A 16,039-nucleotide genomic window follows, 5' to 3' on the forward strand; every position below is an offset into this window, starting at 1 on the left:
GCCGCGGCGGGGCTGGGCCGGGCCGGGCCGTGCCGGGCCGGGCTGGGCTGGGCAGGGCCGGGCCGTGCCGTGCCGGCGGCGGGAGCGGGGCCGGCGGTGGCGGTGCCCGGCGCGGTGCCCCGGCCCGGGGTGAGCATGGTGCCCTAGTGCTGGGGCTATGTCGGAGGCGGCCCGGAGCCTCCTGCAGCGCTGGGGCGCCAGCTTCAGGAAGGGCACCGACTTCGACTCCTGGGGGCAGCTGGTGGAGGCCATCGACGAGTACCAGATGTGAGTGCGGGCACGGGCCGGGCGGCTCCCCGCAGCGGGCCCCGGGCCGGGCCGGGGCGGGGCAGGTGGCCGCGGGGCCTAGGCCTTGCCCCCCCGCCCCGGGCCTCGCCGCCGGTGCCGTTATGCAACGCGCGGGGGCGGCGGAGCGGGGCGCCCCGGGGCCGCCGGACCCCTCCCGGGGCGGGGTGGGGGGGGGCCCCCGGCCGCGGCCGGCCATGGCGCCCGGCCCGCCGGGAGGCAGCCGGCAGCGGAGGGCGGCGGCCGGGCGGGGACCCCCGGCGGCAGCGAGGAGCCCGGCGGGCTCTGGGTTTGTCCCGGTTGCTTCCCAGCCGATTTCTGCTGGTGGGTCTGCTGGAGGGAGGCCGGGGGGCTCGCACTTGTTCCCCAGCCAGCCCCCGTGCCGCCGGCTGAGCTCTGCCGCTCGGAGCAGCCGCGAGGTACCACGGCCTCGTCAGCTCGTGGGCTCCCTGGTTAGGATGGTGCGGGTCCGGTTATCTGCAGTCCGCTGGTGGTCTCCGGGTCACGGCCAGCCGTCACTGCAAACCTTGTCACGGGGACCTTTTCCGTATGATCTGTATGTCAGAAGACAAAAACATCCTTCAGAAAATAAAGGAAGAAAAAGCATCCCTCAGAAAGTTAAATAACTGCCCTTATGTGGGCATTTACAAGGAGCAGAGTAGGATCCGAATGCTTCAAACCACCTTGGCAGTATGAGCAGTCGCTTTCGTTTGATGACTTTCCCTCAGAATGAAAAGCCTTTAGGCTTCTCAATCTGAGCCTGCTTCAGTAAGAAGGGTCACTAAATGTCCGCAGACGGTCCAGTTCAAGAGATGAAGCATGGCTTGTATTGCCTGCCTCCCAGCATCACTCGTGTCTGACAGGAACTGAGGTGATCTCCGCACCCTGGCTTTATTCTGGCTTTGTGGCAGTGTGATACCTTTGTTAGAAAGCTCCTCTTGGTAGTGACACTGTACGTTACTCTTGCAAGCTTGATCAGTGAGTTTCTTCTGAACAGAGAAGTAGTCAGTAGATGAACTCTGCGGCTCCAGAGGAAGAAGAAAGGGGGGAGAAGATCAAAGGATTGCAGGGATTTCCTGGGAAGGAGCAGAACCTTTTCAGGGTGCATATCCACTTCCTTTAGGTACAGCAGGTGGGTTAATGACCGCTTCGATCTCTCGGATAGAAGCTGCCAGTAAGCAGCACAGAGCAAGATACCCCCGTGTAGCTGTGGAGACACAACAGCACGGTTTCATGCTGTCGCCTTTTCAAATGGCAACCTGAGATGGGAGTAGTGAGCATGCTGGTGAGCTGGCTGGATGCTGCTGGCATTGGCAAGGTCTGTACAGATCAATGCAGGAAGGCTGGGCGTAAACTGGTTATGATGAGCTTGCTGACACTGAAAAAGATCTTCTTGAGTCGAAGTTAGTTTCTTTCAGGGGTTTAATGACTGCTGACTTAGAACACGGGTGTAGAACACTTGCCTCCCGTGTCCAAGGGGACCTACATCTGCTCAGGTCTTTACGTTGATCTGGGAAGTTTGTTGCAAATATCGGCCCTTGCTCACTGAGGTGCTTAATCCCATGAGAGCCCCCTGAGCCACCAGCAGCACCTTCTGTGTCGAACACTCCTGTCTGTGGAACTTGGTCCGATTCAACTTCGAACAAGCTTCAAGTGGGACACCAGATGCATTGATGTGGATTAGGGTGTGTGGTGTTTTTTTTTTTTTTTTTCATGAGTGACAAATGGAAAGAGCATTGTGTCACTAATGCTTGCAGAATTGTTAGTACTGTGATGCTGTCTGTTGTGGGTGGTGTATCGCTGCTATGGTGATGAGTTTTCCTTAAATTGTTGGTTTTAAATGCCCTATGTGATGGACGTACACAGCTTTCTGTTTATTGCCCATGTTATACCGCCAGGGCAGCGCTGAGGGACTGACTGTATGTTTGGGTTCCAGTGTGTTTGTGCTTTTTGACTTTCCTCTGCCAGCATCTTTTCCCCATTACGAACAAAGATTATGGCGCTGAGCTGTGAAGTTACATTGTCCCGTTTGACTGCTGTTTTGCTACTGCTAGTTGAAAGCTGCAGTAGCTTCAATCCTTGTGTCTTTTTAATAGGGCTTATTTTTAGGAAAAAAGCAAAGGAGTAGTTGAGGTCTGGTATCTGTTCCCTCTACAGGCTTTGACAGCAGCCTCTTTTTGTGTACGTATCTGTTTTAACCTTCCCTCCCTGCCCCCCCCAAGCAGACTGGTGCCCACTGCACCCGTGGCAAGAAGCTGAATTCCCCTAATAGCATAACGGTACAAGAAGGTTTCCGATGGAAGTACATTGGGGTGTCCCAAATGCTGCTGTTTTGCCTGGGTTTTCCCCTCAACGCCCTTCCGCACTGCCTTTAAATAAATATGTATGTCTACATAGATATATTTTTGCAGAGAATGACAACAATTGCACAGTTTCGCTTGTTTAATTTTCCCCTTCCTCCCCAGACGGAAGCCGTGACTCTTCCCATAGGTTCCCTCTCTAGCTTCCTTTCGCTTTCTCCAGCTGTTTGCTGACTGTTACTTCCCAAACCCCTTGGTACTCCGTCTCTGTGCTGGTAATGGGTGGAGTCTGGGCTCTGCGTATGATGCTGACAGGCGCAGATGTGAGCTAATGCACCCTGAGGGCCACAGCCACGGTGCCACGGTCTCTCGTGGTGGGAGGGCATGTGGCCAGTACCTGGGGTACCAGTTCTTTATGCCTGCACCCACTCCTCCTGGCCATCAAATTCTCTGTGAGAAACACGTGGGCTTGTATTGCAGTGGGCTGTTTTCATAAGCAGTATACTTTATGTAAAAAAAACGGAACACACAAAAAGGGAATGGAAAGAGGAAAAAAGGTCAGTGCTTATAAAAGGGGCTGTTGGTTAGAAGATCATTCATACCTGTTCTCTCTTCATGACACGTTATATATGTGGTCTTTCCTGCCTAATGTAGGTACTTACTGTGTCTGACTTCTGTTTTGTTTGTTTTGTTTTGTTTTTCTGTATGGCCTACCGTACATGAGAAAAAGAAACCGTTTGGAGCAGCAGTCTGTGAACCTTTCTGCTGGCACATTTTCAGGAGACGGTGGTGGTGGTGGCGGCGGCAGGGTTCTGTGTTGTGTTCTCACTCTTCAGTTTTCTGCCCCTTTCCCCAGATTAGCGAGACATCTACAAAAAGAGGCACAGTCCCAGCACAACAACTCAGAATTCACAGAAGATCAAAAGGTAAGTGTTACCATTTGCTCAGTCAAGGAACTTGACTCATGGATGTTGACGCGGTGTATTGTTCTTTCTATCTTGCAGACCAGAGCCTTATGACACCTTTTTTTTTTCCTCCCGTAGTATGCAAAAACACAAGCAGAGCCCAGCGTGGCTGAAACCGTTGCTGTCATTAGATGTGACAGATGCCTGGCTGTGTAATACTGAAAGTCTCGCATGCCAGAGTCCTTCATAAGCTGGATGTTTCTTTTTGTGGGTGACCTTTTGATAATTTGCTTATACAACATTAGCACAATTTATGTTGTGAAGCCTGAATACAAAATGTCTTGAGCCGCAGCCATCGTGGGTGTGTGTGAACAATCTTAGCTTAACATGTAACACCTGACTGGGAAGAGTCCTGGCAGAATACTCCCTACTAGTCTCAATGTTCCTTGTTTATAACCTTTCAAAATATTGAGCTGATTTTACTCCTTCCTCTCTCCTCTCAGATGAAAAGGCTATTTCTTGTCTGAGCATCATATTGATGCAATTCTATGACAGGATTTAACAAGAAAATGCTAGCTAAGGTCCAACAAACTCAAACATCTTCAGCAAAATAAAAGGAAGTACTTCGGAATATGAGGTCTTGCTAAACTCTAGTACCTTGTATAAAACCATGTTTTTATTAGGAATACCGAATCAGAGAATGCCTGTATTTCCAGACTTCCAGATGATAAGATCACTTGTTTGTGCGATGGCATTGCCTGAACAGTGACATTTCCTAGCTCCAATGTATGGTAAAAGGGTGCTAGAGTAAATGGGATCTGTGTTTGGAAATGTTAGTCTGGAAAACAGGTCTTGGCTACACAAATTGGAGATGAACTTGATGTGTTTAAAAAAAAAAAACAATGCCTCATTTATCACAAAGAAATACAGCTTTACATAGAGTCTGTCAGTGGTTTATAAATGTTTCTTTGACATGTACCAACAAAAGAAAGCAAAGAGCTGGCCTTTACTGTTCTATTTACCTTCTGTGAAGAAGAAGAGAAGGCTCATGATAGTCCTAAACTGAGTCAGAATCTTGGAGAAGGGTTGGAACCACCTTTTGTGATCTGAAGGATCCTTGTTAACATCGGACAGATGTTTTTCCTTTGATCAGTTCTGCTCTGTATCCCTTGCTGGTATCTTTCTCTATTGCTCTCAGCTATAGTCGTCTTTACTGCATGTTTCCCCTCGGTGGTTGCTTCTGAAAATGTGGTTATTTCATGCAGGAGAAGCTGTTAATACCACTTCAGAGGCATCATCTCCTGAGAGTATAGAACCATAATGACACAGGACTTTGTTTCCAGACGTTCCCTGAGTCTTAGGGAAAGGACCTAATGGTGGAAATGAGTGAGACCAGCCACAAGGAAAGGCCTGAGAGGTTGAGGAAGCAGAGATAAATGACCTCAGATGCCAGTTGTACCCCTGTAATCATGTACTAAGGAAACAGTCTTCCAAAAAGAATAAATACGGAGTGACTGTTCGGAATCCCTGCAGAATGATACCTGTATTTATCTCTCTTCTTTTCTCTCTTCTCATCAGCTGATGCACTTAAATTTTGAGCCTTGTTCTCAAATTGTGATGCCTATTTCATTAGCAACATAGGTAGCCAAGTTCTCCAACATTTTGTGGAATCTTTCAGTAAGAACATTCTCTTTCCCTCCTCTGTCACAAGTAATGCTAGGCACAACAACAAATGAGACGGCCGCCTTCTGCTTTCCTTTAGGTACTTCATTGTCCTTTGGGCTCAATCATTTTAAGAATGGGTTTATTTTATTTTTAATAAAAATTCATAGTAATAAATCATTTAAAATTATTTAAAAATTAAAAATATTTAAATTGTATAATTTTAGTTATTTGTTTTTATGTATTTTTTTAATATTTATGCTGTTGCTTTCAGTGAAACTCTGTACAGCAAAATCTTGTAGTCTGACAGCTCCTCGCTCTCCTGGTGTTCCCTATCTCTGCAGGAGCTTTGTTGGTATAATTTAGCGACCATGAGCAATTACTGTCATCACTCGTACCATTCACTCAGCGTCTCGGAGTAGAGTTTAGCATGCTTCTAGGTTTTCAAGCAGCTTAATTAACTCGAAGTATATCTTCTCTCTTGCCACCCCTCAAAAATGTCCATGGTTAAACAGCCAGTTTTGCTGAAATATGTTCCTGCCGAGGCATCCACCAGTGTGCTATTTCTTCTGGGTTTTGGAAAGTTTCTTATTCCCTAACTTCTTGTCTTTTCCAGGTACTGTATGCCATGTAAGAGCCCCTTCGTTATTTATCTGAATGCATATTTGTGTGTTCACTTCAGGGTCTATCTATCTGATCTCACAAGCCCAGGCTGCAGATAGCATTTCATAGATTGGAGAAGGCACGTTTGTGAAGCTAGTTATGATTTCCAGTTGCTTGGTCTACCCTCATTCCAATCTTTGTATGGATTTACAGCTAGGTGTTTTTTTAAAGGACTGTAAATATTGATGAGAATTCCTGTGAGATTGTTACTGTTTCTTACTACATGTGAAGAAGATGGATTTCAGCAGTGATTCCTCTGTACAGGGGGAAAACTACTAGCTTTGCCTCTACAAGGAAGGGGCATGACTAGGTTCAAATCCCCAGTCCTGTCTGTCTGTATAAACTTCTAACATGTTTGGGTTTCCTTCATGCATCACAGGTGGTGTTACAGTGCAGCTATGGCTACGTCGTAATTGATGGTGTGTTACTTGCTAATGTAATCATTCAGTCTGGTAATCTGACGGCACTTGATAGCTATTACCAATTTCTTTCTTAGATGTAGTGTGAGCCAGTTATTATTTACTTTATAGTAAATGTATAGTTTATGATAAGAATTTAGACATTTCAAGATTTGTACGTCTTGCCTTTTTGCTATCAATCTGGAATCTGTTTTGAAAGACTCCATCGTCGTGCATCCTCATTTGATAGGGAAAACTAGGCTCTAGAATTTGTAGTTCATTCCTGCGTTTTCAGCTTGGGGGGGTTGTCTGTTTTACATCTACTGCTGGATATATTTCTGGAGTTTTAGTGCTTAGGGAAGGCTCTGTCTTGATTTGCATAATTGACAGTGCTGGAATCTTCATTAACAATTATGAATTTTGTTGAGGAATATAGAGAAATACTGTAAACAACAAATCATTGTGTTTAAATCTAGTTGCTCTGCTACAATTTTAAGGAGGCTGTGCAGCAATTTCATCACCTAGAAGCTGTTAGGGTATTAGCATACTCTTACCGATGGACTTAACCGCAGTCTTAACATCTGCATCCTGCCGTTGTTTATTCTACGTTCATTCTCTAAAATGATGCCTTCACTCATGATCAATCACTGTGTTTTGCTACATGAGTCGATGCAGTTAGGTTTGGCCGTAGCTGTCAGCTTTCCTTCAGCTATAGCTATCGTCACCCAGTTCTCTGTGCAGTAAATTTGACCTTTAAAGCCCTCTGCTAACCGCAATTGTTGTTTCTTGTGTAGCTTTTTTTTTTTTTTTCTTTTGTGCTAGGCTGGGTTTTGTGCAGTATTGGAAAATCATGCTTTTTGTGCAATGGTAACTTGCTGAAATAAGAGCACTGTTGCACAGTCTTAGCATGATTCATTGAACTACTGGTCTCCTAACAGCCTAGACCTCTCTTTAAAGCCAAACTCTGCTCTGGCTCTGTATTTATGCAAACATCTTTGACTGCTTTACAGTTAGCACAGTCATTACTCACACAACTGCACTGAAGAAACCTTCACTATGAGATCAACTGACATTTTCCTTTCTAATCACCAGTTTACATTAAACTGATTCTTAACTGCTTTAATCTAGCAAAATTAATTATGACTTCAGCCTTTCTAATGAGATGCAGAACATTTTCCCTGCTGCAAAAATGAGCTTTTGCATGGGATAGTTGCAGCTGAAAATGATAGCCGTGTTTAGCTGCATTTTTAACTTTTGGGTTGGGTGTGGTTCCTTAAAAAAATAGTTATGAATAATGCCTGCTGGGAGCTTGCCATATTTCAATAGATTCCATATAAAACCTATTCTTTACTATTTTAAGACTCCCAAACTCTCTTCAATTAATCTGTTTCTAGGGATATTATTGCCCTTCAGCCCCCAGAAGCCAGAAAACACACATTTTATATAGCTGCTTGTCCTGTCACGAGTTACCTAGTTCAGGCAGTTCTAAGAATACCGAGTTAAGAGTCTGCAGGATTGGGAATGGTGGTGTTGCTGAGCTTATCAGTGAATTAACTAAGGAGACAGGAGATGGGAAGTCTTTCTTGAGACCTAATTTATAGTGTGGGTTTCATGCTCTGTGTACAAGATGGAGAGCAGTGTGAAAATCTGTTCACAAGTTTTGATTCCATAGTGGGGCACTGAGGCTGTGCTGGCACCCTGCAAACTTACTCATAGCTCACTTTCTCTGGTGCATTTGGAAGGGGTTTTGATCTGACATGGAACTGGCGTGCTCTTTGCTCAGCCATGAACAGCCGAGCCATAGGAACAGCTGGGTTTTTGCAAATCATGCAGTAGCAGTCAAGCCTCAGAGATTTCCCCGCCCTTCCCCAGGGAACTTCTTTGCATTCCTTTCTTTTATCCATTACTTCACACCTTCCTCTTTGAGATTGTACCTTTGCAACCATATCTTTCCAGATGTTCTCGTATAAAAAGGAATTCCTTATGGTACACTGCAGCTGATGAGAAGGATGCAGTGTATGCTCTGCCTAGAGACTGAGAATCTGCTTCTGTAGTACTACCTGATGTCCTCACACCAAGCCTGAATATGTATGCACATCTACAAAAACAGTGTGTGGACATCCGTATGTGCTCCTTTCCTTTTCAGAAACCTGTTTCCCTAGTCTATGCTGGAGATGCAGCTGTAAATCTCTGTTACGTGGCAGAATGTATTTCAGAGAGGTAGAAGTTTGTTGGCTGAACCTAGGCTGTGGAGTGAACCTCCACAGAAATGATGAGCCATAGTATTTTTACTTTGCATGTTGCATGTAAGCATACAGTCAGGTTGCCCAACGTTAAAATTCCCAAACAAAACACCACTGCATAACCTAGGCAGAGGAAAGAACAATGAGTGCCCCGTGCTAATGGTGCATGTCACTCACTGCTTTCCTGGAAGGTGCTGAAAAGAACTTTTATTTTTTAAAGATTCCGTTACAATGGGCAGTAATATAAACTGCAAGGATGTAAAGAGCGGATTAATGCTGTGTTGTAGCAGAGCATTTAAGAGGAGAGAGAACCAGCTGGGAAGAAATGGTTTTGGAAGCTTTGAGCCTGTGGAGGGTGTCAGAACTCAGCTATCTGAGGCTTTTACACAGTCCGTCTGTTGGCCCTGCCCTTGAGGTAGTGATGTCCGATCTGCTTACAGATCAGCTCCTTCACTCTTTCAGCTTTCAGCGTGGCACACAGCAGACAGACACCGGAGCTGCTTAGCTTTCAGCCCAGCGTACTGAGCACGTGGTGGCCTAGGAGCAGGTTTAGAAGCAGCTGATGTCCCCCTGCAGAAGTCAGGGCAGATGACCGGCAAAGGTAGCTGTGAAAGCATGCCCAGTTCTTATCTGCTGCTACGAGTCTCTTGTAGCCCTAAAACACATCCCTAAAACATAACCCTCCTTTAAAGGGAAGCTCTGGCTTCTGACTGATACCGTATAACTTGCCAGATGCTCCTGCTCTTGAAGTTCTTTGCCACAGTTGTACACTAGGAAATCTTTGTCTCCCCCTTGCATCTAGCTTAAGGGGAGGGCTGTTTTTTGATACTGTCTGATTTAAAAGGAGAGAACAAGTCTCACATGCATATTTCAAGTTTTATCTTCCTTCTGGGGGAAAACTTTGAAAACGAACTTCTTTTCTTTATAGCTTCACTGTTGCTGTTTCTCTTGCCCTATAAATGTTCCACAGACTATTTGGAATTGTATTTTTTCTTATCTGTGCATATAGACTTAGTTTTTCTTCACTAAAGCCTTTTGGTTAATGAACAAACTTGTGTGGTCAAAAACAGTAAAATAAACCATGCAGGTGTGTCCATTTGATGCCAGTTACATTGTCTGAATTCCTCTTGATGTTTTTCATCTGCTAGTAATAGAAACAAATGTGACTGCTGCTCCTCAAGCTTCTTTTTTTGTGAAGCATGAAAGTTTCAGAAGCACTGTCTTAGAAGCAGGACTGCTAGTGAAGGATGGTTATGAAGCTCTTCCCTTCCTTCTACATGTTAAAATAAAAATGAGAAATTACTTCACAGTTTTGCTCAGGGATATTTTAGGTGGCAAGTTTGAATCCAAGAAAATCTATTTCATGCTTCTGTCAGACTTTAAATGTCTTAGCAAATTACAAAAATAAAAACTTGGAAGCATAATCCACCTTTATACTTCATTTTACACAAAAACCCACAAAAGCAGACCATGCTTTTTCAGTGTTGAGATACTGGGCATTTGTAAACTCTGAGGGGGGCTGACTTGGTCTGTTGGGATTGTAAGCTAGATAAACCCTACAATTCCCTAAAAGGTCAAATTTTAACAAACCACTCCAGGTCTCAGAAGGTAAAATAAACTGTTTTTTGTATTTTTGTGTATTTTTTTTCTGGCTCTCCCCTGTCACTTCAGAATAATTGAATTTGTAAAAAAAATTATGATGTGGTAGGCATTATTACAGTTTTTGCAAAGTGAGTGAACCTCCACTTGTGCTGATGAGCTGTGGAAGGGGAGTTAAATGACAGGTGTTTCAGTTTCATCTATTGCACTTACAGAAATTCTTGCTTGTGTATAAAAAAGCTTTTTGATGCTAAGTGATCAGATACTGAGTAATAGATCTGAAATCTTTGCAGGAAAAAACAAATTTTCATATTTATATTAAAGAAGAATGTGAATACGGAAGAACACAATTTCAATATTTTTTTTTCTTCCTTTCAGAAAACCATAGCTAAAATTGCAACATGCTTGGAACTGAGAAGTGCAGCTTTACAGGTATAGCTCTCTTTCCCATGTGATTTCATTCTTTAGTGATAGGTAACTAATGCTGGTTTTAGACAGTTTTGTGTCTTCAGGCATAGCTAAAACTTCTGGAAACAGAATGAACAGCTCCTTGAACATTTGGACTTTCCAGGTTGTCTACACGATGCCCCAGGTGATAAAACCTTTTCTGTTGAGTTACTAAGTTGAATAGGCTTACTCAGAGAAGCAGATGTGCTACTAGCCAGATGAAGAAGCTTCATCATCAGGGTTGGTGGAGATGAGAATCATTGTGGTGAGCTCTTAGGCTTGGCAAAATACTGACATATCCTGTATACTGTAACTTCTGCTAGTGTTACAATACTGGAATTATGCCTTGAACAGTGTGGGCTCCTGTGGGAGCATCACTTTTGCAGTCTTAGAGGTGATACTGCTTCAGAACAACCTGATTGGGGAAGAGTTAAAATAAGTCCCTCTGTCCAAATGTTCCTGTGCATGGTAAGTATGAAAAATCAACCAGCTCATTTAAATCTTTTAATCTTGTATTAGAATTTGGAACATGGGATACATTTTTGTCAATAAATGAGAAGTAGCTAACTTTCTGCCTCACCTGTGAACCTAGCCTCAGTCAGGGAGGTTTTGTTTGGTTGTTTTGTTGTTGTTGTTTGTTTTGTGATTTTAAGACAAAGCTTTGAAGTAACTTGGTATGCTTGAATAAAGGGAACACCTTGCATGCTTATTATGAGGTGTGATAGCTTTGTCTGAGGGGAAAGTGCATACCCAGATTTAACACTTTCTTTGTAATGTCCTAGTCCACCCAGTCGCAGGATGAATTTAAGCTTGAGGATCTGAAGAAGTTGGAACCAAGTAAGTAGTATCTTTGTATTTTAAGTGAGTGACATTCACCATTACAGTGGAAAACGTGACAGCAGAATGAATACTGATTGACCACAATGTGGTTTGACAGTAATGTTGTTTTTAGATAGTTCTTCCAAATATCTGTTACCACATAGACAGCACTTGATGTGTATTAAGGAATTTAATGTGGGTAACTTCAAAGTATAGCAGTCCTAATGTTTCAGATAATGTATTAGTCTTTTTGTCTCAATCAGGTAATTCTTTGGGTACTGCTGACTTCACACAGAATCGTAATTTAGGCTATCTGTTGTGCATTATGTAATCAGCTGGAAAGTTTACCTGCACATAACTTACTTGAACTGAATTTCAACACTCTGTGGTCTTCCTACTTGCAGTATTGAATGTAGTTTTCTTCCGAAAATATTTAACTCGTGCTCATGGTAGTCAATCACCTGCCACTTAACCACAGCGATGTTACGAGACTAATAAAATTAGGAGCCAAAGTGAGGATGAGAGTCAGTCTTTGAAGGGTTTTGTGTTGTGACTGTTTATTCCAATCTGATCCTGGGTCAATTTTTGGTATGTTAATCCAGAAGTAACTTTTTCATGTAGGAAATATCTGTTTATCTGCTAAGTTTTCCTTCCAGTAACACTGGTTGCTTTATTTGCGAAGTATCCTTATGATCAGAACTTCCACATCTAAGCAGTATCATCCTGGATGCTGACATTTGTTGTTCTTGGGGAACAGGAGACGTGGGAGAGTTTCTTCCATGATGGAGAAAAATGGGTTTATTTTGCTCGTTTCACAACGGTATCATTTAGGGAGATGTTGGGGATAAAAATGATTTGCAGTGTTGCCACTTCATGAGTAAGCAGTTTCTCTGTTCCCATTCTCTAAGTAACTAACACAGCATCCTACAGAGAAGGTTTTGAAGAAGCAGGACATTGAACTGAGAGGTTCCTAATGTCTGTACGAAAATATTGAGTCCGGATGCTTTTAAACTGTTTCCTGAAAAAGGAAAGCGGAGGTACACTACAGGACTGCTAGGTTTGTGAAGACCATAAACTCAGGAAAGTCTTAACAATGTGTTAAAAGTATGAGTTTTTTCTCATGCTGTATATTGCATGTTTTGCTTGTGCATCCTCTGATTTGGGATTATTTCATAGGTACACATTCTGTTTACAAAGTATTTTAATTGTTGAAGTAATTTAATGACTGTATATCTTAGACTCCATTAGGTAAATGGCCTTTGAGTGACTAAATGATGGAAGAAGACTCACATTTACAAATCCAAGGAAGTGAATATTGAAGGGTAAAGCTTCCCTCGAAATGCCTCCTTTTCTTAAAGGCCCGTATTTCAGTTACAGTGCAACAGTCCCCTTCCTCAGAGAATTGATTTTTAGCTGTCAAAAAACTGTTCACCAGTGTGAAGCACATTCAGCCCAGGCTTCATGCAACAAGCGACTGTATTAAAACTGAAGAAGAGTGTGTGGCCATCAGTCTTCAAAGACACTGAGTTATTTTCCTTGGAGGAGAATGGGTGCTTCTGCAACAACAGTTCACCATTGATACCCTTGATGTTGCTCTGACTTGGATTGTTCTCTCTCTCTGAATTGTGCCTTTGTTTTATGGTTTTTAAGTATATCTTGAATAGGGTAAATCTTAATCAGGCTAACACTAATCATTTCAAAAAATACACTGTGAAGTGTTTCAATTTGTCTGTTGTCATTTTTCTCTTACATTCCAGAAGAAAAAGCGTTAAAAAAAAATAAAAAAAAGGACTGGCAATGCAAATAAGCAATTCCTTTGTTAGGTCAAGACATTTTGTTAGGGTGGAATGAAAACAGCTATTCACACAATTTCAGTTGTTTTAATTACTTTCGTGCCTGAAGTGGTCAAAATGGCTGAGAAATTTGGTTTGGGTGTTGTTCTAACAACCAGGGCCCTTAGATTTATTTTTTTTTTTCTGTGTTGTCAGGTTCTAACTTTTCATAATCGTTAAGCTTGCATTTCGCACTGAAGCTGTTGGCTGGTTTTGTTTGTTCCTAGGATTTGTCACTGAATCTCTCCTGCTAGGATAATGCTCCAGGAGGGTCCATACACAGAGATAGTTCTTTTGAGATTATGTTGTGTGAAATCATTGCCCACACGCTGGATCTTGCAGATCTTTTTCTTGTTAAAGCTTATGCCAGTGTTATAACATACTTTAGAATTAGGCTGTGTGCCAGTATTGGCATCTGTGTGTAAATGAGATGAAGTGGATCCAGAAATGCTCTAGCTGAAAACCGTATTTTTTGGTGGGTCAGTTTGGTGACCTCCTTGGGCATGAGAGTAACACTGGCAAGAAGGTGTATTTGGGAAGGCGCAGAACAGCCTTTAAAAAAGATTTCTGTTGTAAAAGCAACAAAAATACAAGACGCATTGCTGGGGATCTGCCCTTTAGTTACACAAACCACGAGCTTTCTGTGAATCGTTTTCTCAGCAGCAGCATTACAGAGGGGAAGTCCTCTTTACTCCAGAGGAGATGCACACTTAAAAATAAGTAAATAAATAAATAAAAGTAGCTCTTAAGCGTGGGTGTCTTATGCAGTGTTGCAAGGGAGATTCCTCCTCATTATAACCTAATATGTTTTCTGTTATCTGATTATTTTGATTTAAATCAACTGAAATTCTAGCTTGTGAGAGGCGTAAAGAGGATTTTCCTTTTCCTCGAAGGGTGGTTGTTGCATTGCTTTCGTATTTCATCAGACTGAGAGCTGCTGATCCGGTTCTTATCCTGGTGATGTGTTTAAAGGGGTGTGTTTAGTAAATCCCAGTATTGTGACTTTGCAAAATTGCTTGCTATTGGTGATTAGATAGAGTTGAGTGCATTCTAAAATCTTGATCCACAATGCTCTGCTGTAAAAAAAAGAGATTTTGGGTGGTATTTCCAGAAATGTTTCTGATCTAAACACTCAGCATCATTTTTGTTAATACTGTCCCCAGGCATTTGGGAAGCACTGAACTGTCAGAAGCAGGTTTGATACCAACACGTGTGTAGATGCAGCTCTGCGGTAGAAGTGTGTATGCCTGACTGTGCATGTAGAACGTGTCAGGACTTCAGGTGCTGTAAAGCTGTTCACCTTTTTCTCATGGTGCTCATATTGGTGGAGCATTTTGTGCCCTCTAGTGATAACTGAGATTATTTATGAGAAGACTTTTTTAGGGGATGTTCATTCATGTCGTAGGAGAAGCCGGTTACTGGAAGAGGGAAGGACCTAGTGCATACCAAACTTTGGAAGAGGGGAGGAGAAGTACTGCAATTTCTGTCACTTCTGTATAACATGCCTCTGATCTGTAGGAGATATTACTTCACTGAAATTTTTCTTTTTGGGACAGTTTCACTTTCTGTCTTGGTATGATAGAGCTTTCCAAGAGCAGGGGAATTCAGAGGGAGATAAAATCCCTTCTTTTCCTGAACCTGAGCTGTGCTGGGAGGCTGTTGTCTGCTGTTAATCAGCCACTTTCCTGTTGGGAAGTGGCTGCGATTCTTTGCCACCACGTTGAGATCTGCATTACTGATCCCTCAGGGCAGAAGCCTTGGGAGAAGGAGACGCTTGGTGTCAGCTTTGTCTGTCACATATCCAACAGCAGACAACTTAAAGCTCTCTGTATTTATGTATTGGGTCCCCCTGGAATCAGATAGCATCCACCTTCTCAGGTCATGGTACAGACATCAGAAAAAAAAATGATGAGCAAGGACTGGGAAGGTTTTTTGTTTGTTTCTTTATAGTTTACTGAGGGGTTCTCTATTCACTGTAGTGTTTGGATGTCTGGTAGCTAACGATGGAGCCCACACGGAGTGATGTGACTATGAAGAAGGACAGAGAAGCTCTCCTGCTATACCGGCTGAGTTATAACGCGCAGAGACAGAAAGGGCCTAGCAGGGGTTCTTTAAACATAGCTGGTGTTTAAGTACGTCTGGGATTTCGTGTTATGTTAGCGCCGCTTTAACACGATTTTGTTCTCATCCAGAAGTTCCAAGGGGAGATTTCAAAAATGTGCTTTGAGAGGGCTTACTGCAAAGTGAGACCAGTGAGAGGACTTGTTTTTAATACCTCCTCTCTCCCCTGCCCAGTCCAGGATCCTCATTCTCTGATAGGGGACTGCCTCTCCCTGCAAGCGTTCTTCTCTTTTTAGGCCTTTTAGCCATCGTGAAATGCTTATTTCATTTATATGCTTTTGGAAATAGAACTTTTACTAGCTAATGCTTTCGGAAATAAAAGCTAAAGTTGTGATTATTAAAACTTGAGTAAGGTTCTAATACAAATGGCAAAGCTGTGGCATTACAGTGAATGTTGGAGGCTATAGCCAGTCTTTCTGGATCTTAACGCTCAGATATTGCTCTGTGTCTCTTTTGAACTTTGCAAATCTACCCTCCACATGCAGGAGGAAGTAGGAAATTTCAACTAAGTTATGTGCTACCAGCATTCTTGGACTCCCACGGTGGCTCTCTGAACGTGCAGGGTAGGTGCATATATGCTTAAGCCTGTCAGTTCTGGAGACTTCAGACTGTTTGGAGCTGATTCCAGTAACATCACCCTTGCTTCAATAGCTACCAAAGATTGCTACCATTACCTCAGGGGCCTGTAGCTTTTCCTCATTGTGCTTTTAGTTCTTGCTATGTTTATCTTCCCTGCCTGTATAAATGTGGTGATTAAGTACTGCA

At 43.1% G+C, this 16,039-nt stretch overlaps 1 protein-coding gene across 5 annotated transcripts in view; it reads left to right on the forward strand.

Moving 5' to 3' along the window:
• Positions 1-15: 15 nt before the first annotated feature.
• The window catches only part of AIDA (axin interactor, dorsalization associated), a gene marked incomplete at its 3' end in the record, with an annotated part of 29,801 nt that continues 13,777 nt past the window's right edge, over positions 16-16,039 (forward strand). For 4 of the 5 annotated variants that reach the window (XM_083831990.1, XM_083831993.1, XM_083831989.1 and 1 more), the window contains exons 1-4: positions 16-267; positions 3,442-3,511; positions 10,434-10,487; positions 11,285-11,339. In XM_083831990.1, the coding sequence (XP_083688116.1) occupies positions 158-267; positions 3,442-3,511; positions 10,434-10,487; positions 11,285-11,339 (289 nt within the window). In that variant the 5' untranslated portion in view covers positions 16-157. Of the gene's footprint in view, positions 268-3,441; positions 3,512-10,433; positions 10,488-10,567; positions 10,648-11,284; positions 11,340-16,039 lie in introns of all 5 variants that reach the window. The other variant, XM_083831992.1, reaches the window with a different exon arrangement.

Source organism: Anser anser, assembly GCF_964211835.1.
Source record: "Anser anser genome assembly, chromosome: 3".
In the NCBI taxonomy this organism is placed as follows: Eukaryota; Metazoa; Chordata; class Aves; order Anseriformes; family Anatidae; genus Anser; species Anser anser.